General features: G+C 38.3%; 1 protein-coding gene and 1 long non-coding RNA gene across 2 annotated transcripts; one reads left to right on the forward strand and one right to left on the reverse strand.

Annotated features, from left to right (window-relative positions):
• Window positions 1-5,856: 5,856 nt before the first annotated feature.
• Window positions 5,857-13,412, reverse strand: LOC103719590 (la-related protein 1C-like). Its single transcript, XM_039118109.1, has 6 exons — window positions 12,684-13,412; window positions 11,956-12,544; window positions 11,698-11,857; window positions 11,514-11,604; window positions 7,084-7,155; window positions 5,857-6,775 (listed from the first exon to the last, which is right to left on the reverse strand). Exons 1-6 carry the CDS (start codon window positions 13,182-13,184, stop codon window positions 6,437-6,439), a joined length of 1,752 nt encoding a protein of 583 aa, XP_038974037.1. The 5' UTR covers window positions 13,185-13,412; the 3' UTR covers window positions 5,857-6,436.
• Window positions 13,413-18,635: 5,223 nt separating this feature from the next.
• LOC113463564 lies at window positions 18,636-22,280 on the forward strand. The gene is made up of 3 exons (XR_003387992.2): window positions 18,636-18,848; window positions 21,822-21,937; window positions 22,031-22,280. It is a non-coding gene; the product is annotated as an uncharacterized LOC113463564 (long non-coding RNA).
• Window positions 22,281-23,497: the final 1,217 nt, after the last annotated feature.

Here is a 23,497-nt window from a genome sequence, read left to right on the forward strand (position 1 = left end):
TGGCCATATCGTCCCACATGAGTTACAACTTAATGAGCACGTGACACCACCGTTGGTACGTGTGGGAGCTGAGAAATTATCTCGTATACACTATATTGCTTTGTACATAGATAATCGGAGCCATTCGTTTCTGTAGAAATGCCCAGATATATATGTATCTCGTAGTTGTACAAAATATATCTGTCATTAAATATCTGTTATGTTTCCATACTTCAGCGACTTCTTTTCCCTTTAGTATCAAATACTTTATTTTATTCTTTTGAATATTTTCATAACTTCATTTTTTAAAATAATTAAAAAGTATTAAAGTACTTCATATTTTTCTGCATTGCATATAATTTTTCTTACAAATATTTATAGAAGATTAGATATTTCATAATATTATTTTATATTAATTTTGCAATAAAAGAGTCATGTAAAATTTTAGATCCATGCGGTTCATATATAGAGTGGTATTTAAATTAGAAAATTATCAATGGTTATGCATATTTTTTTATTATATTTTTAAATTTTAATATATTTTAAATATAAACTTGAGCTAATTACTAGATGTGGAAATTGGATTAGCGACCTGGAAACTAGCTCCATCCCTTGCTCGGATAGATCTCCGGTTTGAATTTAATAACTATACTTCCAGCAATGGTTTTTTTAAATTTTAATGATAAGTTTAGCCCTAACTAATTGTATACTTTTAGTAATACTTCACTCAACTTTTAGCAATTGTTGTGATCATGACCTATTGTTCATGCTCAGCAGTCCTAAAAATCACAAATAATTACTAAACAATTAGGATCTTTTAGCAACAGTCCAAAAAGATGTTATTAATCATGAGATAATTAGTAACAATTTGGCAACCCTTCAAAAATCCCTACTCTTTATAGGCTGTCTAGCAACAATCTTAAGAGTTATCGCTTGTCTTCGGATAATTAGTTACGATATAGCCATGAATTTATTTATTTTTTGCCAATGCAATAAATTTAATTTTTTTGCTAATCATAAAACAAACCAACAACTATTATTAATTGTATAACAATTACTAATAATTAAATATGAGTTTTATAAATCACCACTAATTAAGACAATCGGTTACGACATGGTGACAGTTTATAACTAGTGTTACTAAACATAATTTTAGCAATGAATTTTATATTCCATTGCTAAAACCTTCTTATGCGATGAAGATTTGAGGCCACATGAGCTAGGCATAAGTGCTGCCATATCATGTCATGGCCCATCCAAAGGGCAGGGCTTTCATCTACGGGACCAAATGACCATGGATATGTTATGTTGTAAGACAGGATAGTTGAATTGTGGCTTGTTAGGCTTCTGGCCATGGTATATCCAAGGAAGTTTACTCTCTCTTGTTGCAGCCTCCAGTATACTTATCAGAAGCAGAAAGGTTGGAAAGTCTTATGGAAGATATCTAATGCATGCCTCTTGGGTTTGGACTTTTGTATGGAAAATGCTGTACTCTCTACTAGACAATGTTTGCATAGACTTGGTTTCCTTCCTGAAGACTTTTGTTCTTCATAACCTGACTCGACCTTAGAGAATCAGACGCCAATTTTTTGTTTGTGGATATGCTACAAAGGTTTGGCACGAAGCATCATCCATGTTAGGCCAAGCCATTCAATGAAGAAACGGATACAAAGATATCGACACCAATCGTTCAATTCATACATATCAGTTTGCTTCTTTGTTTGCTTCAATCTTGTGGAAGATTTGGAAGAGTACTAATAATGCTCTTGTTTTCCATGGCAGTATGGATCATGAGAAGAAATGTGCTTGCAAGAGCAAGAAGAATGGTGATGGAATATGCATCAAATGCTCCACCTGAAGAGGAGGACACGCCAAGTGAGTCAAATGGGAGGTCCCACCGGGAACTTAGGTTAAAACCAACTCTGGTGGCTCTTTTGATTCGATCCAGGGTAACCTTGGAGCGGGTTTTTTGATCAGAACATGGATTTTGTTTGCATTCAGGTGCTTGAAAGGGTGCCTTCTCATGATCCTCTTTCGGGGGAAGCAAAGGCAATTCAGGAGTTCATTCAGATAGCAGGACTTTTGATATACTAAAGTTGATCGTCGGAAGCGACTCTCTCACCCTAGTCTCATCTTGAAGTGGAGAAACAGCCTCTTGGAGGATCAAACCTTTGGTTTAGGATATACTTGATTCTTCTTACTGCTTTTGAAGACTTCAAAAGCCAAAACATGTACGGAGAGTCCAACTGCATGGCAAATTGCCTTGCAAACCATGGGCATATGCAGGTATACTTCTTCAAACGCCCAGAGGCCCGTTCGAGCCTCAAGCATTTCAATTAGGTCTGAGCCTGGATTTTGAGTCTAAAAAGTCGAGCTGGGTCTGAAATTTCAGCACGTTTATTAAATGGTCTGAAATTGTCTCCTCCTCTCATCTTGTCACCGGTCTGTCTTCTCCTCAATCTCACCACTGGGCCACCACCCTAGTTCACTTGATTACGGAAAGAGGGAGCTCTATCTCGCGTCTCCTTCTCTTCTTTCTATTCGGAATCATCCTGGACTCCCTGTCGTCTCCTTCTCTTCCTCCTATTCGGAATTATCCTGGACTCCCTGTCGTCTCCTTCTCTTCCTCCTATTCGGAATCATCCTGAACTCCCTGTCGTCTGCTTCTCTTCCTCCTATTCGTAATCATCCTCGGCTCCCTGCTATTAATTAACACATCCCAAAAAAGCCCAGCTAATTTTGGTCTTGAGGTTGAGCCTGGCCCGCCCGACAAGCATGCAGGTCTATTTGCAAGCAACCAATAAGGGTTATGATGCACAACTTTCTACTATGTAGCTTGTCTTTTGCATATGGATAACATGGTAATATTTTGGTATATCTAGTGATTATAGTAATCATTTTATATAAAAAAAAATTGTTGCTCGTCAAGGTTGTTTGATGATTTTTTTTATTTTTTAAGTTTTTCTAATAAAAGTGGCCCATAGGCTATGGACTATGCAACTAGAGCAAACTTTTCCCACTAATCCTCCAACTCTTGATAAAAACCACATTTGTTGATGCAACCATCAGAGACTTTACCAACTCTATTAATTACCACTTTTTTGCGAGTGTTATTTACTTATTTATATATTTTTTCGATCGAATGGTTTCATCAAACCCTTCTGACATGAATACAACAAGAAGCATCAAACCTTAGAATTTCTCAAAATTGGAATGGCACGGTCGATAAGATCTCATAGATGACATCATATGAGTAATCGGCTACATAGGATACAACCCAATCAGCTGTGTTATTCATCTTCTGATACATATGGCCCACCTCGGAAGCCCAAAAAAGAGGGAAACCTATTCATATTATAATTAAGTGGTCCAAATACTTGAAACTATACCATCCAAAATTCAGACAAGTCCCATTTCATGAAATGCTGGTTGCTATAACTTTTTATCATTAAAGAGAAGGTTAAGAAGGTGAAGAAAACACATATTGGAACAACGGAACACCGGAACACCCAGAGATCCAGCTAGAAGGAATTTAAAAAAAGGGGTGCTTTTGAATATCTTACGCCGGGACAAACTAGGCTATTTCACTGGGGACTGGACTGAATCCTCATTATCAAAAAATGGAATCAAACAGAATTTTGAACAAATAATCCTGGATCTCTATGATCTCCTACATCACCACAACGCTAAGGAGGTAAAAATCACCAGGTCTCATCCTGGGTTTTCAGTGAAATTTAATCAAGGAGATTTCATTTGCTTTTCTGCTTCAGGCTTGTTAACCAATGAAGTTAGCATGGACCAAGATGACAGTAGCTACAGCAGGGATCTAAAGGGCGACTCCATTTTCACTCCCTTGGCATGCATGGTCCGAGGATCCCACTTACCTTGACAAGATTGCTATGACAAATGCCTCTTCACACAACTCGACATACGTGTCGACGTAGGTTGCTTTCCTGGCAAGAGCTATTTGAGAACGTCATGGCAGTTTGCATAGCAGAAAGGATGGTTTCAGCATGATTATCTTTAACTTGTGGGACGTAGTTGGCCTTTCCTGAAGATAAAATTTCAATTAAACATTACCGAGCTTAGCTAAGTTTCAGTCCACTTGAATAACCCAGCATCACCATTTACCGAAAAACAACTAGACGGTAGTACCAAAAATTTGGTGATTGTGCGTGGTGAGCATGAAGCACCAGCAGGGTGGTGAAAGGCAAACCATCCAGCAGCACCTCCTCTACCACAAAACATATAGCTTTTGGTCTTTTTCCATGACATTTGATCAAGTCTCTGTGTTTCGGTTGTTGTTTTCTTTCTGTTGTCTTGTTTGCATTCTAATTTCCTTCTCTCTTTTTTTTGCTGAAACAGATGATTCATATTGGACACATTCAAAGAGATCAAGAAATAATACATCTCGGAGCGCATTAGGCGGCTCTTTTTTTCCCACCCACAGGGTCATACGAGGCCATCCAGTCTGCAGGCCAATTACATGCTTGGCGTAGAATGCCACACCACTACTAATCATAGCTCGAATGTCTTGAAACATGAGGTGATGCCCACACTCACCGCCGATGAAGTTTCTTTCGCTTTCAACTTCACCCAAAAGAGAGAGACAAGAAACTTTCATGAATTAAGTAGCAACTATTACTTTCTTTTTTTTTCTCCCTTATCATCAAGCAGCTTTACACACTAATAACCATCATGGTCTCCCGGTTGGCAACTGCCCAAAATGTACGACTTGCTCAAGTCACAGAGCCGGACTACCCATTGATTGGTAACACCGCATTACACCAGGAATGCACAGAGTTTTGGATCAACCCGAAAATCAAACCGATGCGATCTTCATGGATTGGTTTGGTTTTGAGTTCTAGATCAATTACGATTACATATTCTCAAAACCTGAGTGGATCGGACTGGGTTTGGATTTAAGGGCCGGATAACTTGACCCCGCCCAATCCATACACACTAACTGTTGGATTGGAATTTGTGACAATAGAGAGAGCTTCCGCCGTTATTATTTAGCATTTACCGTCCTTTCTATTTTGGATGAATAGTTTTGACTAATCTAGATATTTGAATTTAGTGTCATCTATAATTCTCTTCTATCCATTTATCTATTAGAAAATAAATTTTTGGTTAAGTTGAAGGGCATGAAATTTATCTTTATTTATTAGTTTGTAAATTGCATTATGCATAGCCTATATCTTTATATTTTTTGTTGATTTTTATAAATGTATTACTGGTCAATTTTATTTTTCATTATTTTTGTTCTTGTCGAGACTTGAGATATTACATATTTCTTGAATAAAATTAGTTATTTACTTATATTTTATATAAAGGCATAATCTAATCACCCACCCACCCAATTTTGATCAGGCTGGGCTGGATTCCAATATTGATTGGTTCATCTCCAGTTTTAAGAATAAAATATAAATAGAGGAGAAATCATCATGGATTTATATGATCGGAACTATAAAAATTCTCAATTCTGTGATTTCAGCACTTCGAACTTCCACTAGAAAATCCAATAACTAATTCTGTAAAATCTAACTCTTGGTGTCAGAAATTAATTTAAAATCAGAAAATTTCATGACTTCGTTGCCTGTCCAAATGCACTCGCGGGAAATCATCTACCAGCAACAGAGCCAGAAATCAAGACAACCCATTACGAGCCCAGGATACATTTGACAACATCACAACATCCAGCCAGATTTTCCAAATAAATAAATAAACTAATGAAGTCTACCAACACAGGAAACCCATAGCCATTGCTGGTAATACAGGAGACACCTGCTTGCTCCATAAAGCACATAAACCAGAACAAACATATTCTATCCATAAAATCAAACAAGACCTGCCATCATTAATACAGACGAATTATTAATCACAGCAACGGGTAACCGAGTAACCAAGTACTCATGCACCATGTCTTTAACTAATTAAAAAAATGCTATATAAATATGAGAATATGTTTTGATGTATTGAAACAAAAAGAAATGTTGAAAAAAAATTTTTAAAAAAAAGAAGAAGAGAGAGAGAGGAGTTTTCAAGGAAGTGCAGATAATGTCACCAATTCCAGCCCTCAACTCCCAAAATGACAAAAGTATCCTCCCCAAAAATGGAGTTTCACAGCAAAAAAGAAAATCTCAAGACAATAGTTTAACAGCCCAGTGACCATGCATGGCAATGAGATATCCCACTCAGTAAGCAGCACTCTACCAAGCATAAGTGCCGCCTCATACTGGTAATTCTTCCTACCTGTCTTTCTTTTCTTTTCTTTTTTCCCCTCTTTCACTCTCTTTTCTTTTCATTTTCATTTTTCTTATCTTTTTTTTCTAAGCTGAGAATTGGACACTTCCATCTATGGGCAAAGCAAAATATCTTACCTAGCAAATAAACCTTTGCCCCTCCCGCAGACGGCCTCCCTCACATAAAACCTTGCCCTGGAGAAAATGGATTTCTACAATGTGTCATTCCTGACTAAACTTCTTCCTGACTTGGAATAATCTGAATTTATGTGTCCAGTGACTTTTCCATCTTCACTAAGACTGCCCGCCACCTGCAACTGGTTATTCAAACTCCCGGATGCTGATCTGCTAAGAATTACCTCAGTATGAGTTGAGCCCCCCATGCTATTGTGGTTAGATACTCCCTCAAGTCCAACAGTTTCCAACCGAGCCACCAGAGTATCATAGTCCGACGTTGCAGGAGACTGCATACCAGAAACAGTTCCAAAATGATTGGGAGATGGGGGCAGCACCCAATTCATCCAATCATTACGCTTCCTTATTTTCTCACCCTGCATCAAGGTATGTGTAAGAGAGAAAGAGGGATAAATGGAAGTGAAATGTGGGGAGGAAAAGATAAGGTCCTGCAAGAGAGGTTTAGTTAATTAGAGGTTTCCTTATTTTAACATGGACGCTAGCCATCCTTCATGGTCCACCACTCTACTTACTCTTCTCTTTAGACAGTAGCACATCAACAGACTATAAGAAATAATTTGCATTTAACAAATTAATCTCTTTTTTATATTATATTATATTTTGAGTGGAAAACAACTATTAGATCCTAATTAAACTTTGATAAAATATTTATATAAAAATATACCTGTACTTCCACGACATCTGACAGCCGTACAGTATCCAAAATATACTGTTTGCTATTTGTTAATTGCTTCACCTGCACAAATTTGCACAAATATACATCACATAGAAATGACAGATGTACCAACTTTACATAACAAAGATAACAAAATTGAAGCAGAGAAGTGTTTGTACCAATGAAAAAGAAATCAAACCCTAGTAGTATAACACAAAACCTAATTAGACAATTGCATGGTTCAGTAACCATCTTAAACAGAATGCCACTATCGGGGAACACTTAAATGAATTCTGTCATTACTTGTATCTATCCTCCGCTCCATCAAAGTGAAAATATTAATAACTTAAGCTTAGACTCATCAAGCTTACAAATGTCTCACAGATCTGCAATATATGTTATACCTATCATATTACTTCATATGGCAACACAACTGCCGTAGGAAAACATGTGGCCTAGCAACTTCCAGACCAGACAGCTTTGTAGGTACAGTCCCTATTATATGTAAATAAAACCAAAAAGACTAACTTATGGATGTCCAGCTGGTGCCAGGAAAAGTTTGTGACAAATAGATAGATTGAATTGAAAGATCACACTAAAATAAAAATAAAGCTCTTAATTGGGTTAATTATTAGTTTGAACAAGTTCTTTCAAAAAAATAAAGCTCCAATGGCAAAAGATGCTTTCCAAATTAGTAAGTTCAAAAAAATATCGGACAAATTTGAGATCTTCCAGGACATTAATGCATGCACAAACAGACTTGCAGAAGCCTTCAATAAGACCTTGTGCAAATTGCTGAAGAAGATAGTGACCAGAAACAAAAGAGATTGGTAGACCAACCAAGTCAAAGGAAGAAGGTTTGTCTGTTGTAGATCTCTCAGCGAAATTTATTTAGGCAGTTCTACCTTTTGTTGTATTCTAATACATATTATCCTTACTTTTTTTTAATGCTCATGAGATCGTTTAGGCCAAAATGTTTACCCTTGAGGCAGTTTCAAAATAATCCCAACCAAAATGGAGATTGTAAGAAAACCATGAACCTACAGATGATGACATCTAAAATCAGAAGTACCATTGGTCTAACCTGTGATTAAGATTTGAGACTTTCAAATGATAAAAGAGCACCCACAGGTGACTATAAAATTGGCTGCTATAGAAACATTTTGGGAGATTAGTAGGCAACAACCTTTGTACAGACAACATTGGTTGGTTTACTGATAAAATATATAAAGATAGAACAAAAGTTCTACACAGATATCAAAACGATCAAAATTCCTCATTCAATCTGACTGGCACCTAGAAATTTCACCATGATACATATCCAACCACAGCTTTTAAGATTACAGATACCATTTCAGCTATAAGCTAAAAAATTAAAAATGATATTATGGCAGTACAAATCTTGCAAATACAATGTCAACTTCATCAGACTTGTACAGTAAAAATAAATGTACCACCAATTATTAAAAATAAATAAATATGCAGAAAACGTTGAAAAGCTCTCCTTGGGTACAACTCAGCATAAATCTGTGATCTTATCTATAAATGGGTACAATGAAATGAGAATATCTTCACAAGAATGCAGTTTTGAGCAATTAATTATCAGTTAGTATTCTACTAATGTTAATTCTGTTAACATTGTAGAATACCCGATTCAGTGATTGCAAAATGATAACTAAGATACAATGATAGAAGAAACAACTTAATACTGGCATGGAAAAACTGCACCATGTAGTGTTGACAATCACAGAAAGAAAATGCAAACAGTTTCACAACTTGCAAGACTTTTTGAATGATGTTTATAGAAGCACAGCAAAATGGAATTACACTTTAGCACATGTAATATACAGGATTGTTCCAGATAAAAAGAATAAGATAAGGTTATGGGTGACTAAAGATGCAAGGAACTTAACTACAAGCATGCCTAAAGACATGAATAATAGGAATACCATGACATGTAGCCGTGAAAAACACTGGAGCAAAATTATCATTCTTTGTTGCAAACAAGCTTGGTACCTTGGAGTTACCTATTACTATTAATATGCCAATGGACAAAGTATTGTTCATAGTACTATCATGCTACAATAATTGTGAAAACCTGTATTTTTTTTTGTTGGGTGGGGGGCGTAGTTATGGGTTTTCAAGATAAAGCAGAGTTAGGGTTTAGTAATTACAGTCTAATGAAGACAAGTGGTGATATTGAATAGGTTTTAGTCAATTTCCTTCATACTGAGCATTGTAGCTCTTCTATCTTCTCTATTTGGATTTCTTTCTATCATTTATTATTCTCTCTAATAAACCTTTTTTCCCAACTCTTCTGCTGAATTTCTTGTTTTGAAAGGCAAATCATTAGATAGAAATTAATTTCAGCATTTAAGTTGTCCTTGCCATCTGATCATATGTCAGACTGCATCAAAAATTGGTACCTGAGAATCAACAACTCTTAACATGGAAATCATAAATCCAATTTGTACGCCATGAAAACCAAGACAGACCACAGTAAGCACATCCAATGCTAGGAAGAATGTCCTGATCCCACTAATGATGCAATTGATGACCTCATAAGTGAGATAAAAATAAGAAACCCTGGAAAATTTTTGAATGAGAATAAGCATTTTAATACTACTACAGATACAAATAAATTGGCTTAATTACCAATTAAAACATTTAGCTTGTATCAATCGTTATTGGTTTAATACCAATAGTGGCGGTCGTTTCAGTATGTCAAAGATGTACATGTATCCAAAATTCAGAATGAGTTTATAGTATATTTCCCGCGCATCTGCGATATTTCAGAAAATGTAAGCTGAAAGATATACCTATATGCTGCATTACATTCTGGGATATACAGCAATAATTAGAAGCAAATATAAAGCAGTTCAATGAATTATGGAATCTTGAAACAACTATAAATGCATACATGAGTTCTACTTGAATCCTCATCAAACATAGATGTTCAAGGTTCACGAAAACCCCCATAAAACTTAAGAATTGAGGATCGATCAGATTTGACCTCTCAATTCTTGGGAATGGCCCCCTGCTGATTCATGAAATCTGGAGCAACAATATGCTGATTTTCATATTATAAATCCATTGTGTGCTGATGATGAGATGCTTAGGCAGCAAAAAAAGGTTTCAAGGCTTATGGGCAGCAACATAGGGAACAAGAAAGGAGATGGCAGCAAGCTAAAAAATTTCGAAATATGAGATGCAACTACTTATCCAATCCATGGTGATTCTCTCCAGAAGCAACAGATTATTCAGGTTCACGTGACAATTTTTCAAGGGCTATCAAGAAGTAAAATTGGGTACTGGAATTTTTTGGCAAGATAAATTCATAGCTCTTATCAGATCGGATAGAAAGATATGTAGGATCTTTTTTGATTGGCATCAGCTTTCCAAAGCAGAAATTTAGTTTGCTTCTGCGAAGTTGAACCGTTTATGTGTGGTGGATATGGCAGCATGGGCATGATCCAACAGTTGGGATATGAAATATAAAAGGAAATGAAAATGCTGAAAAGGAGGTACCAGCCAAAGGATTATGAACAAAACTAGTTAAAAGTCATGGGTTGCAACAATGCGAAGATTACGAAAAAATACATGAGGAAAAAAATGTACGAGTCAGCTTACGAGTCATACAAGTCAGCTTGAACACCCTTTCTTAGTGCTGATTCTGGCACCTTATGAATAGCGGTACAGGTGATGGGTGGCCCTTACAATGACCAATGAATACAGTAGCCCAGAGAACATAGGTCCGAGGTGATAGATCTAAGGACAAACAAATGCGAGTTCCATTGTCCCCTCATGCATGATCGCACATAAGCCTCATAGTCATTATCTACCTATCATACATGTATGCATAATGAGCAGTCTTCAAGTTCGATGAGTCAGAAGAACTAGTCAAGGGAGAGAGAGTCAATTAATCTCAGACAAGGATTGGAATCAATCAAAGCCATCTAAAGCAGGTGTTCGCTCCTCCAAATCATGTTTCTAAGCAAGGTTTTGATTTGCTCTATCAGTTTCTTCTTACTCATGCATGTTCTCCTTAAGATCTAACCTATTCATGCTCCTTATTTAAATACACAATGTTGCATTCCTGATTCATCTCCTATACTTGGTATTAAGGTACGCTATACTATACCGAACCAACACAATAACAGGATGGCACCAGCATGGGGTCTGATATCAAAACAACGTATCTTGCTTGGCATGTACACTCGCGCGCGCGCGCACATATATATCCATATATCACTCTAATATCAAGAGATTAGCTATGCAGGAAAGCTTGAAAAGAAATCCAGTCTCATAAACAGACATATATACTAAAATCTACAAAAAGCAAGCATCTAATAATAATACAGCATTACTACTGAAGTCAAAAGAAACTAATGCATGTACATATGATAGAGCAGAAGAGAAAGTGTCCCAAGATAACTAACTCTGTTGAAACCAGCAATCAAGGATATAGGAACCCAGCCCTGCTCGTCCATGTTCTGTCGCAAGTAAATATCCTTGCACAAATTTTCAGTACTGCATGGAAAAAGAAAAATGAAAAAGAAATAGTAGCTTAACAAATCCTTCCTTAGTTGCTAGAAAGATTACATATACGGACTGGAGTCTCACCTGAAGTAGTAGTTTATCTGTTTCAGCAACATAGCACGCTGAGGCTCTATCGCTGGGAAAAACATTGCAGGGGGTGCTGCTGGATGAGCAACAAAAGGCAAACCCCTGAGAGTCTCAGGAGGTGGGGGTGCCGCCGTGACATAATACATAGGAGGAATATCTAACAAGGAGACCACCACCGCATGGATAACAAGTGAATATCAACACCACGTGGGAGGATATACCATGAAGCAACCGTAGAGAATGCATAAAACTCACCAGAATAGCCCATAGGATTCACAAAAGGTCGGACTTGAGGAGGCGGGCCAATGAACGGCGGTGGTGCTACCGGCGGAGGCGGTCTTGGGTACGGTCGAACACCCCGCTGCTGGTGCTGCTGCACGTTGGCATCCCTGCTGCTAAAACCCCGATGACTCCACTCATAGTTCCCACGCTCCTGATCCCGTCGGCTCCCAAAACTGCCATGGTGGGACGCACCACCGCCACCCCTCCGGTTGCCACCGTAACCCCGGTGGTGATCATTTCTGCCATGTTGCTGAGGTGCAAAACCACCGCCTCCGGTGCCATGCTCCCAGTTGCTGTTGCTGCTGTTTCTGTTGGGGAGGTCTCTGGGAGATGGTTCTGGGGTAGTCTGTTTGGCTGGGGTGATCTGAGTCCCCACGGCCGAAGCCGGTGGCAGCGATTGCAATGCCGGTATACCATTGGCCGGCGTAGCGCTGCTACTGCCGCCGCCGCTGCCACGCTTGTTGGGTTTCTGGCGGGCAGGAGGAACCACAAGGTCTGGGGTTGAATCCAGGTTTTTATTGTTCGAATTCGGCTTCGGAGAAGGAGTTGATATCACAGGCCCCTAATTCCAAAAGATTATATATATGCACAAACCAACATATGGAATTAAAAGAACAGCATGCATGGCTATCGATCTTTCTTCTTTTTTTTTTTTCCTTAGTGAAATAACATTGAAATTTGAAGAAAGCTTAAGATCTCACCGGGGGAGAAGAGATTGTTATATCAGAAGAGCCCTTCGACGTATCGGAGGACGACGATTTGGGGGAGGCCTTGGTGGACAGGGAGAGAGGGGGCCAGGACGCCCCCATGACGGGGCCGACCTCGATCCATCCGTTGGATGGCCTTTGCCAAGCAGGCTTCTTTCCTCGGGCGGCCGCGGCGGCGGAGGAGGACGCAGAGGCCGCAGCATTACCGTTGCTCCCGTGCTCGGAGGTATCCGATGGCATCGACGACTGCGGAGAGGTCCCGGACGACGAAGCCACGTTCTCGGGTGGCACCGGAGGGGAGCGATCGGATATCTCCAGAGAGAGGATCGGGGCGACCGGAGGCGGGGAAGAAGAGGGTGGCGGAGGGGCAGCGTCGGTGGCGGCGGACTCGGGATCGCCGCGGAGGGCGTGGGACCATGGGGAGGAGGGCCCGCGGGAGGGGCGGGCGGAGCGAGGGGAGTGAGAGGCGGAGGACGGATCGGCTCCGGAGGCCATGGGGCAGGCGGAGGCTAGGGTAAGGGTTCCGATCGGGGAGCTCCGGTGAGGGGGAAGCGAGGGGGGATTAGGGTTTTCGGGTGTTTTCTCTTAGCAATCCATAGTTTCCAAAGATATAATCGAGGGATCCGAAGATCCGATCGGGAGCGCCAGCGAGCGAGCGAGAGGGAGAGTCTCTCTCGTTCTCTCTCTCACTGCGTCCGTTGCGTCTGTCCCTCGCCCCCTTTTGTTTGCTCTTTTATTTCCTGGCCGGTTTGATGAGAAAAAAAACCTAATTAAAAGTGTTCTATTTTCGCTTTCTTTCCTGATTTTTCGAAGAATTTATATTTTCCCATACTAAAAAAAATGAAATGATATTTCTGCACTTGGCGTTGCGTTGGTTATTGATTGGATATCAATTTTTTCATCATGTAAATAATATTTCATCTAGCCATGGAACTAAATTTACATGATCGATAATTAAAAAAACAATAATTGCCTCAAGGCAACCAAAAAAGAAAAAGAATAGAATAATTATAGCTTTCTTGTTTTTGAAAATTGCAGGGACTCTCAGAGTGCAAATGCTGAGAAGAAAAAAAAGTTGCCATTCAGTGGACTAAAATTCTATGGGTATAGCTCTGGTTTTGCCCAACAATAAAAGAAAAATTGTAAGTTGTTCGAGTAACCCTATGCATATTTACTAATGGAGCTAATCAACAACATTCATGGTCATCAGCAAGACAATTTTAAAATTATCATTATTATCATCATTATCATTCTATGATCTAAGACAACCACGAAGCACAACTATGACTTGAGCAATTTTTGAGTAACGGTACGTAGATTTTTATAAATAGTTATCGAAAAACACTAATTTATAAATAGTTATAACAAGCTTAATTGACAAATGTGAAGTTTTATCTTAATGGCCAAATTTAAAGCTCATCTAATAATGAACCGATTCTCCGAAGTTCCTTTATATTCTTGATATAAGTGTGGACAAAGATGGAAGGTGATAGAGTTTGATAGAGAAACTATTATGAGCTAAAATTAGCAAACATTGAATCAAGATATCAAAGTTAACTTCAATTGCATCACTTGCATTTATTAGATAGCATTTCCTCTGTATATTCAAGCTCAATAGCCCCTCTCTGATATAATCATATTTAGCCCTTAATATGCAAGGTTGCTAATTTTTGCCCATACATCGACCTATCCTACTCAGCTAATAAAGGGTTACTTCTTGGAACTAATATTTTCCTCCATGATTTCTTATAGTTACTCTCATCTGGTACATACATCATTTGATGGATATTGATTGATCATGTTTGTTATTTTCTTCTATTCATCATTCAACGATATCATAATAAAGAAAATAAAGGTTGAATATATATACAAATGGTAGAAGCTAGAAAGGTTGTAGCAAAAGAGAGTAACGGAACAAAACTTGTAAGCAATTCTATTGCATAATTGTATTAACTAAATCAGTCAACAAAAATTATAGCTATTTTGAGCAATCCGATCCTCCATTAATTGCAAGTACATTATTGATGTTTCATCAAACTTTAGAATATTGGTACTTATTGGACTGTGATATCTCCTCAATGCTAATATAATAGAATAAAGTTGAAATACCATGTGTTGATATGATATAGTTACAAGAATATAATAGTATCGATACTTTACGATATAATCCAATACAGACCAATACATGGCACTAAAATCCTTAAGCTTTATTTTTTCATCATCATTCATCCGGATATTCATCCATCAAACATATTTCCTTAACTCCAAGAAACTAATGGAATATATTTTCTTGACACAGTATCAAGCAAATTTCAATTGTGCAAGCATATCCGTTGTTGACTTCACAACCAAGATACTACCTGTGCTTAAAGCTCATGATATAATAGCAAACCTTGAAGGTTCTGCTTGTAATCGAAGTAATATATCCAAAAATGATAGAATTCGATAGAGGGAAGAGTAATTGACTTTGAGTTGTCAAGAAGTCGAACTAAAACATGAGGCATGCCCATCACATTTGTGAGAGGGTTCGAGTAAGGTCTTTTGTGCGAAAGAACTTCATCATTGTGTGACCATATGATTGGTGCTTTTTTTTTTTTCGAGGAATCGGCAAATAAAAAGTTCCAGAATGCACCAGACTAATTGGTGCATCTTCATTTGACAAAGTGGACCCTTGAGCGCCTCTTCTCTGCCACTAGCTCTTCCTCGTCAACGCTAGGCCTTCCCCCTCCTTCATCGTCACCGTCGCAAAGGACCGCAATAGAACTGGACCCCTCGAGCGCTTGTTCTCCGCCACCCACCCCCCACCGCGGCTTCAGCCTCCAGCTTCCAGCTCGTGTACGTCTATGCTAACCTCCTCTGTCAACGTCACTCTCGCCAACCCTAGATCACAGGAAGACCATGGTGAGAGTTGTGGGAAAGGCCTTAGCGCTTCCCAAATTACCTGCGATGAAGGATGAGCACGGGGGAGGGAGGGGGTGTTCCGGCCATATGGGTAAGGTCAGCGGGGTAGAAGGAAGCGTGAACCTCAAAGCACTCGGGGGATTTAGCGGTCATGCTTGTGCGGAAGTCAACTGTCGTCTCTCGCATGAAAGCCCTAAATCTCCTGCCTATGTGGAGAGCGACCCTCGAACAGTGCTTCTTCATTTTTGACACATCATTTTGGAGAAATTTTATGGAAGAATCTAGCGTCTCTCTCTTTCTTTCCTCGCCAACTTTTTTTTAATAATTTTATTGGCTACACTTTGGTATGAGCCGCCATTATATATATATATATATAAGAAAGCCAAGACTCAAGGAAACAACGGAGAAACACAACTATACTTGTACTATTTGATCTCACCTGTTACACTGCAAGCTTCCGAAGGATGAGGGACACTATATATGTTTTGATACCACATAATTATGTTGGGATACATGAAGCAAGCTGACTTTGATTGGCACGCTTCCTTCTTTGGAGCATTTTTAGAGTTAGCGTTGGTATAAATTTGATGGATTGCAACATTATGTTGATGCATTGATGTACATACATATCAAGGATACTAATTAAAGCAACTCGATCATCTGAATTGTTACATTTTTGTAATTTTTAATCAATCATCAGCTCTATTTGATAGTTAATAGTAGAGAGACATTAATAAAATGATCCATTTTTGCAGCATAGGCCTTATATCTCTGGGGCACATGGTTCACAGGGCCGGCCCAAGTCTTGGGTGATGGAGGCAGTCCCTAAGGCCTCGGCTAAAAGGAATGCCTCTGCGCTCTGGAAGACTGCCAGTGGGATCATCGAAGCAGAGTTGCCAAAGTTGGAACTCGGAATTTTCGTCCACTCTCCGCAGCCGAGATGGGGATGGCCTATGAGGGATGAAGGAAAAGAGAATGGTGAAACAGAGTGGGAAGGGATTTTTTATAGACTTTTTAAGGGATGGAAGAAAAGAAATGGTGAAACAGAGTGGGTGAGGAACTTTTTTTAGGGACATTTTTTAACGCTTGATGAAAAGAGAATGGTGAAATAGAGTAGGGAGAGATTGTTTTAATGATAAAAGAAACAAGAACTATGAAATAGTGTGGGGACGGATTCTTTTTAGGGATGGAAGCAAGGGAATAGTGAAACAGAGCAGAAAGGGTTCTTTTTTTGGGATTTTTTTCTGGGAAGGAGATAGCAGAAACATGAAACAGGGCAATTAGTGCATGCAGGGTTGGGTGGGGAATGTCAAGAAGGGTATACTTGGGATTTTAGATTGATCAATTAGGAAAATCTTAGCGACTGGCAATCAAAAATCCAATCAACGGAGGCTTTCCACCATCGCGGAGTCCACCGAAGGATTGGCAATTAACAATTAAATAGCTGTTTTTATTTTCTTGGGCCTCTGAGGCTTTCCATGAGAGAGAGAGAGTGGCATCCTTGATTGTTATTATTTATCACTAACATTTTACCATGCAGACATGCTTCCCTTTCATGCTTATTTTTAAAAAAATTGACAGTAGCTTTTCATATTTAGGATCCCTATTAAAATTAACATTAGCTCCGCCACCACTTTTCGCCATTGAGTTCGGCACCGCTTGTCAGGACTTGAGTTCGTCATTGAGTCTGGCGCCGCTTCTGTTGACATTTCGGGTTTTATAGTGATTGTCTTTAACTGTTTTGTTTGATAATATTATTTTTAAATTCAAATGTCTAATAGAAAATTTGAATGTGGGTATGAAAAAATCAAAAAACAAATACATAGAAAAACTCATTCAACCTTAAAAAGAAGCTCTAAATAGTTCTATTGTCACAAATAAACTCATTGCATCTCAAAAAAATAGACGAATTATTTTTAAATAATTTTTTAAAATATTTTACACTTATTAAAAAAATATTATTTTTTTAAAAAATGTCTCTTTTAGTGAGTTCGCCTTAAGCTTCTAAATGTATTGGGCCGCCCTTCACATGATACCTATCATCTTTTTTTATTAATGTGATAATATATTAATTGTATGCATATAGAGAGCTAAGTATTTGCTGCAAAAATGATTGCACGGAAACCCCATAAAATTTTTCTTACTTTTATAAAATATCATATTTGAACATGGGATGAGTGAGCTTGACTCAAACTGGTTGCCAACAAATCTCAACCAAGTTAACAAGATTGAATTGCTAACTGCCAGCTTATAATATGTTTTTTTTAGGACATAAAACTTTTATGAGCAAGTCAAAGATTGCTTGGATGGTCAAACTTTCAGAATATGCAGCGTCTTTTACTTCAAAGGATTATTCAATGAGTCGTGCCATGCGCCTCCCGTAAAATATATATAAAAGTTCCTCTTGCCAAGTGGTAAGGGGAGGATTTGTTGCCAAACATGGTGGTCAGTTCCTGTGTGAGTTGCCAACTCGATGATCGTGAGCTCTCTGGACTTTTCAGATTGTTGTTTCTGGTACCATTTTTCTCTCTCAGCATTTTTACCAAATTAAGAGTTTAAATCCATTCAAATTTAATCACAAACACTACGATCGGCTTATAGTCAGCTTTATTGGACGTATGTCTTTTAGACTTTTAGTTCATATAGACTATGGGTCAGATTCGGTACTATATGTCCAATTCTCTCTATTTTTTCAGTACAAAGAATAGGAGGGGAGAAGAAGGGGCAGAACCCCACCTGCATAGTAGCCTCTACTAGGCCTCCTTTTCATCATAAAATGTTCGATGCGGGCTGCAAGTTTTCACATGCCTTCCCCAACTCGTGGGAAACCCTACTAGGCCATCTACGTGTGAGTACGTCACTCCAGTGCCACCTCAGTACTGATGAAAGAAAAATATATCTATACAGAGCCATCCGGACGTGGGGCATGCAGTCTTCCGATTTAACCGGCACCTGCGTTTTTCAAACCCAGACAACTCAGTTCTTTCTGCGACACTATGCTGGGCATAGAATTGGTTAATGGATAAGATATATAGGTGGGTTCCATGATCCAAAAAGATGGATTTCGAGGATGCCTAGCTGGAGCCCAACCCAGAGTTATTTGTCGAGTTCCAACCCATTATTGGATGACGCCGGTGGCTTCTTGACCCGATGTAGCGAACGCTCTGTAAAGCCAGAACTCCACTCGCGTTCTTTCATCCCTTCCCTCGCTCACTTTTCTGCGAGATATCGAGAACCCATCTTCTCGTTCTATTTTTTGTAAGCTCGCCGCTGCTGTTCTGCTATCCATTTGTTTCTTGGGAGTAAAAAATAAGATGGTTGCTTGATAACTTTTCTTTGGGGATTACAATGGATTTATATACTCCATTTCTGTTTAATTCTGCTTAGTTTTATAGCCTATCATCATAAATTTGTCCTAGATATAGTGTCAACAATGCATGCCTTCCACATGTTTGTCAAAATGACTCGCTAATTCTAAACATTGCTAAGTAGCTTGGTGATATAATTTCTTGGTGATATTCATCTTTCTTGCGACAATATCCTCTTCTGCTATTATTTTCTGAAGTCAGTTTTGCATTTGAAGGTACTATTCTTCCTATAATCATGAAATGACAAGCTTCTTGTTCATTACAAATTATAATAAAGATATTAAAAGACAACGAATTTATTGTTAGTGATTGCTCTGATCTCTTTCATTGTTAAAGCATTCCAAAAACAAACAAAATGAGGGAAATCTATAGTTATGGACATGACTTTATGAAGCAGAATTTTCTACTTTCAGTTTAAACGATTAAGACTTTGCAGTAGTTTTTTATTTTAATAGTATTTATGGGATATTAGTAGTTGCCATTTGGCATTAACCTCTTGGCATGCATTTAGTTTATGAACAGAAATTTGGTGCATTTAGTTGAGAAGTACTAAGATTGTAACCCCACCCTCTCTATCTCTCTAATCTTTTCTCCTATGCTATTCCAAATAAAACGTGGCAAACGTTCAGCATGATGCAAATAGTATATCGGTATCAAACATGTGAAGAATTCGACATTTTGTATGTGGCACTTTTTATGAAGGCTCATAAATTTGACCCTGACTCTTCAAACCAACCTAATCTACGCTTGACCACCCTAATCTGACCTGCCATGTTTACAGGTCAACTATGGGTCACTCAAGCCACTGATCCTTTGGTCGTAAATCTTTTAAACAAACACATTCATATATAAATGAAATATGAAATTATCGAATTTAAAGTTGACACTTCCCCAATTTCTTCATCTTTGCCGATACTTCTGTTTACTCTCATTTCCTCTAAACCTGCTCTCTTCGTCTCTGCCCCCAACAACAATATTCTGCCTGTTCCTATTTCGCATCGCCTTGCGCAACCGATCAGCGCTATTGATAATGTCATGATCTTGTTGTCATTTGTTATCTCATTAGTTTGTTCTTGCTCCATCATCCTGCCAGTCACCCACACTTTGTTCTTTCATCAAACTCGTCACACACCATTGCCACTCATAATTACCAGCCTTTCTGTTGCCCCTCTTGTCAGGGTCAAGATTAGAGAAGTTTGAGCTGCTGGCAAGTTGGTCAGATTCGGTTCAGGTCAAGTGGGCCTTGGTAGGTGACCTATCTGACCCAAACCCAAACCCATCCTGATCAATTACAAGAGCCACATTTACCTCCAATACTTAAAACTTTTAGTTGTTGACAAGTATGCAGGTCTCCAATGGTCAACAAAAAAAAGAAGAAGAAGAAAATCCAGTTTCTTTTTAGACTTAAAATATTTTACCTCAAAAAATCCTGGATTAATTCAACTCTTCACATTTACATTTTGGCAGAATGTAAATAGTAAGTTGGTGCCAAGCATGAAAGGATATGAGAAGAAGTCTTCTCATCATACGACAAGAAGAAAACGAGGAACTCTTAGACAACTAAGGGATGAAGAAAATGAAAAGGGAATGAAGTAAAACAAATGAGCTGAATTTACAAATATGTGCGAACTAAACTTTAGCGGTGATTCTTTGCAAGGTTTGGACTAATACAAGGGAGCACTTGCTAGATGTGAACCATTAGTTCTAGTGATTATCCTATGACTTTATAACCTGTCTAATTTGTATCCCTATGTATGTACTACAATATTTCTTATCACAAGTATAATCATGCTCCTTTAATAATGTTACTATGCTGGCAGACAAGGTGAATGTAGTTGCCTTGAACACATCCCAAATAAATTTATGAACACACTATCTTTCATTGGCCATTGTTAACCCTTACCCAAATAACTGCTCCTTTATAGTCACTATCATGTTCTTCTATTTAATTTCATCCCTGGAGTAATTTGTAAGCTTGATTTGAGAAAGTAAAAGATAGGGTTGTTTCGTGTTGTTTCTGTTTTCTGTGATGCCTTAATATCTTCTTGTGTGCTTCCCATAGGAAAGGTATCGGCACATAAATTTTCATTTCTCTTTGGGGAAGTTATATATAGGATTTAATTGCATAAGGTGATTTCTAGGCCAAAATGGTGGTAGTTCGTCCTTTGAAACTGGCTTCAGATCTGACTAGGCTAAGGATATTGGTAGTGGGGAGGCATTACTTTAGTTCCCACCCTTGGGATTCTTATGAGTTGGCTCACTCAGAGTCAGGGGACATGTATTAGTATGTGCAATTGTATGCATGAAGGCTACCATCCCTTTAAATAACAGTAAAGGAGGAAAAATTATTGTTGGTGTACTATTAGGCGATTGGTGGGAATATTCTTCAGTAGCCACTCCTGGCATTTCACCTTACTCAATAATATATCTGAAGTAACTTTGGTTCCTTCTGATAGAAATCTGATGATGCCGTATGGCCTGGCTTTTATTGCAACGCTTTTTTCGATGCCTTTGAGGATGGTGCTTACTATGGACGCGATTCTTAGGCGTTAGTTCCTAGTCTTTATTGCACTATATATCTAGCATCAATATTTGTTATATATTATTGATGAAAGACCTGAAGAACTTTATAAATACATATAGAAACCATTGGTAACCATAAGTCACTTAATAGAAGGCATCTTCTAGCTTCTCAATAGCAGCAGCATCATTTACTTTCTGCACCATATTCCACAAACTTGTACCGAACTCTTGGTAAGATGACATGATACTCTTACAACTAGTCCACAATGGGAGGTAGTGCGAAGAGACCTGTCATATTTAGTCAATCTCTGTTGACTTATCTTTATTTATGTTCTTACAGCTGAAACTTGCTCAGCTCCCGATGACATCCTATTATGCTGCCCCAAGTAGACGACGCTGCATTATCACAGGTCACTTGCTATGTGGAAACAACCTGTTCATCTCAAAATCTTAGTGGTAAGCTTAGATGATTATACCTTCAAAAATGAAGAAAGAAAAAAGAAAAGAAAAAAAATCATGCTGCTTCCAATGTAAGTGGTTTTCATGCAGGGAGAGAGATCTTGGAAGGAATGAAAGCGATATAATTCCATGTTGGCCCTTGGACATGCAAACATATGCAGGTATGACCATTATCTCAGTCATTGTTTGAGGCCCTAAGCTTGGTAGGCCGGGCCTCAACCCATACTTAGTTCAGATTATATAGGTATGGTATGTTAATCTATGAGCATATCTAGCCATCTTGGGCATTTGCTTTGGGCTAAAAGTCTGATAAAATAGATAAACTACCATATGGAACTGGGAAAAAAATGAAAAACAGAGCATAAAATGAAAAAAAAAAATTAATTTTATAAAGATCGGAAAGAAGTTACAATGACCTATATGAAAATTCGATGTAGTAATTCTGCAAAGCTCAATAAGCATTTGAAATACCAGCCTTCCAAACAATTCGAAGGTTTCCTACTCTTAACAGACAAAGCCTTGAACAAAGTTTATTGAAAAAAGAATGCATGCTTTCTTTGGGCTTGGAGGCAATTCCTAGTGGAGAAATGCTACCCCCGACTCATAGACATTTGCTAGACATAATGTTTTGATGCATAATATCAATGCAGCAGGATGTCTTGACACGTGAATTTTGGTTAGAGCATGAAGGATAAAAATTCTAGTGGGCTAGCGAGACATCAATTCGACCGGTTGTTGGAATGCCCATATTAGTGCTAAAGATACAGGGAAACTGGTCCAAGAGTTCTCATTTCAGTTTTAGAATTTACATAGAATTGTCAAAGAAAAAATCTGAATAGAACTTGTCGAGCGATGGATTGTATCTAAGTTCACCACCTAGATTCATAGTCTTTACTGATGGGGTTTATGTTAGATTCATAACCTGCTAGATTCTTTCATGCCAGAGTGTTTGAACACTTGAGTTCATGTAGAGATGAATTATCTCCAGAACAACAGAGATACCTCAGTTGCCATCACAAACTAAAGCATATCAGAGAACAATTTGGCAAGGACTAGACAAGGTTTACATAATGATATATTTCCCCATGTAACCAGGAACATGATAACTAATTATTTGTTATTGTAACTAAATTTAACTTTTGTTACTTTCCCAATTCAGCTTTAGATTGGGTGTATTAGATTATTTGAATTTCATCAATATGAAATGAGTGTACTTACATGATGAATTCATTTAGCACAATCATTAAAAACTAATTTGCATCAGTTGCCAACCGCGGCACACAACTGATGATTCAACAGCCGATGACCGAATAGATGGTCATGATTTCAACTATAGGGCTGATCAAAACAGCAAATTGGGGTACATGGGCCTTTGAAAACCTGTCTCGATACCCGATGAGATGGATGGTAAATTGGTTATGATTTTAGTCTTTCTTTCTCAAATGCTATAACACCTTGATAAGATATTCGGATGAGTAACCCTAGAATCTAAGAAATAGTAACCGTTCCTGCTCTAATTCATTCAAATTCGAATATTGTTAGACTATTTTCGGCACA

This window comes from Phoenix dactylifera, chromosome 2, assembly GCF_009389715.1.
Source record: "Phoenix dactylifera cultivar Barhee BC4 chromosome 2, palm_55x_up_171113_PBpolish2nd_filt_p, whole genome shotgun sequence".
In the NCBI taxonomy this organism is placed as follows: domain Eukaryota; kingdom Viridiplantae; phylum Streptophyta; class Magnoliopsida; order Arecales; family Arecaceae; genus Phoenix; species Phoenix dactylifera.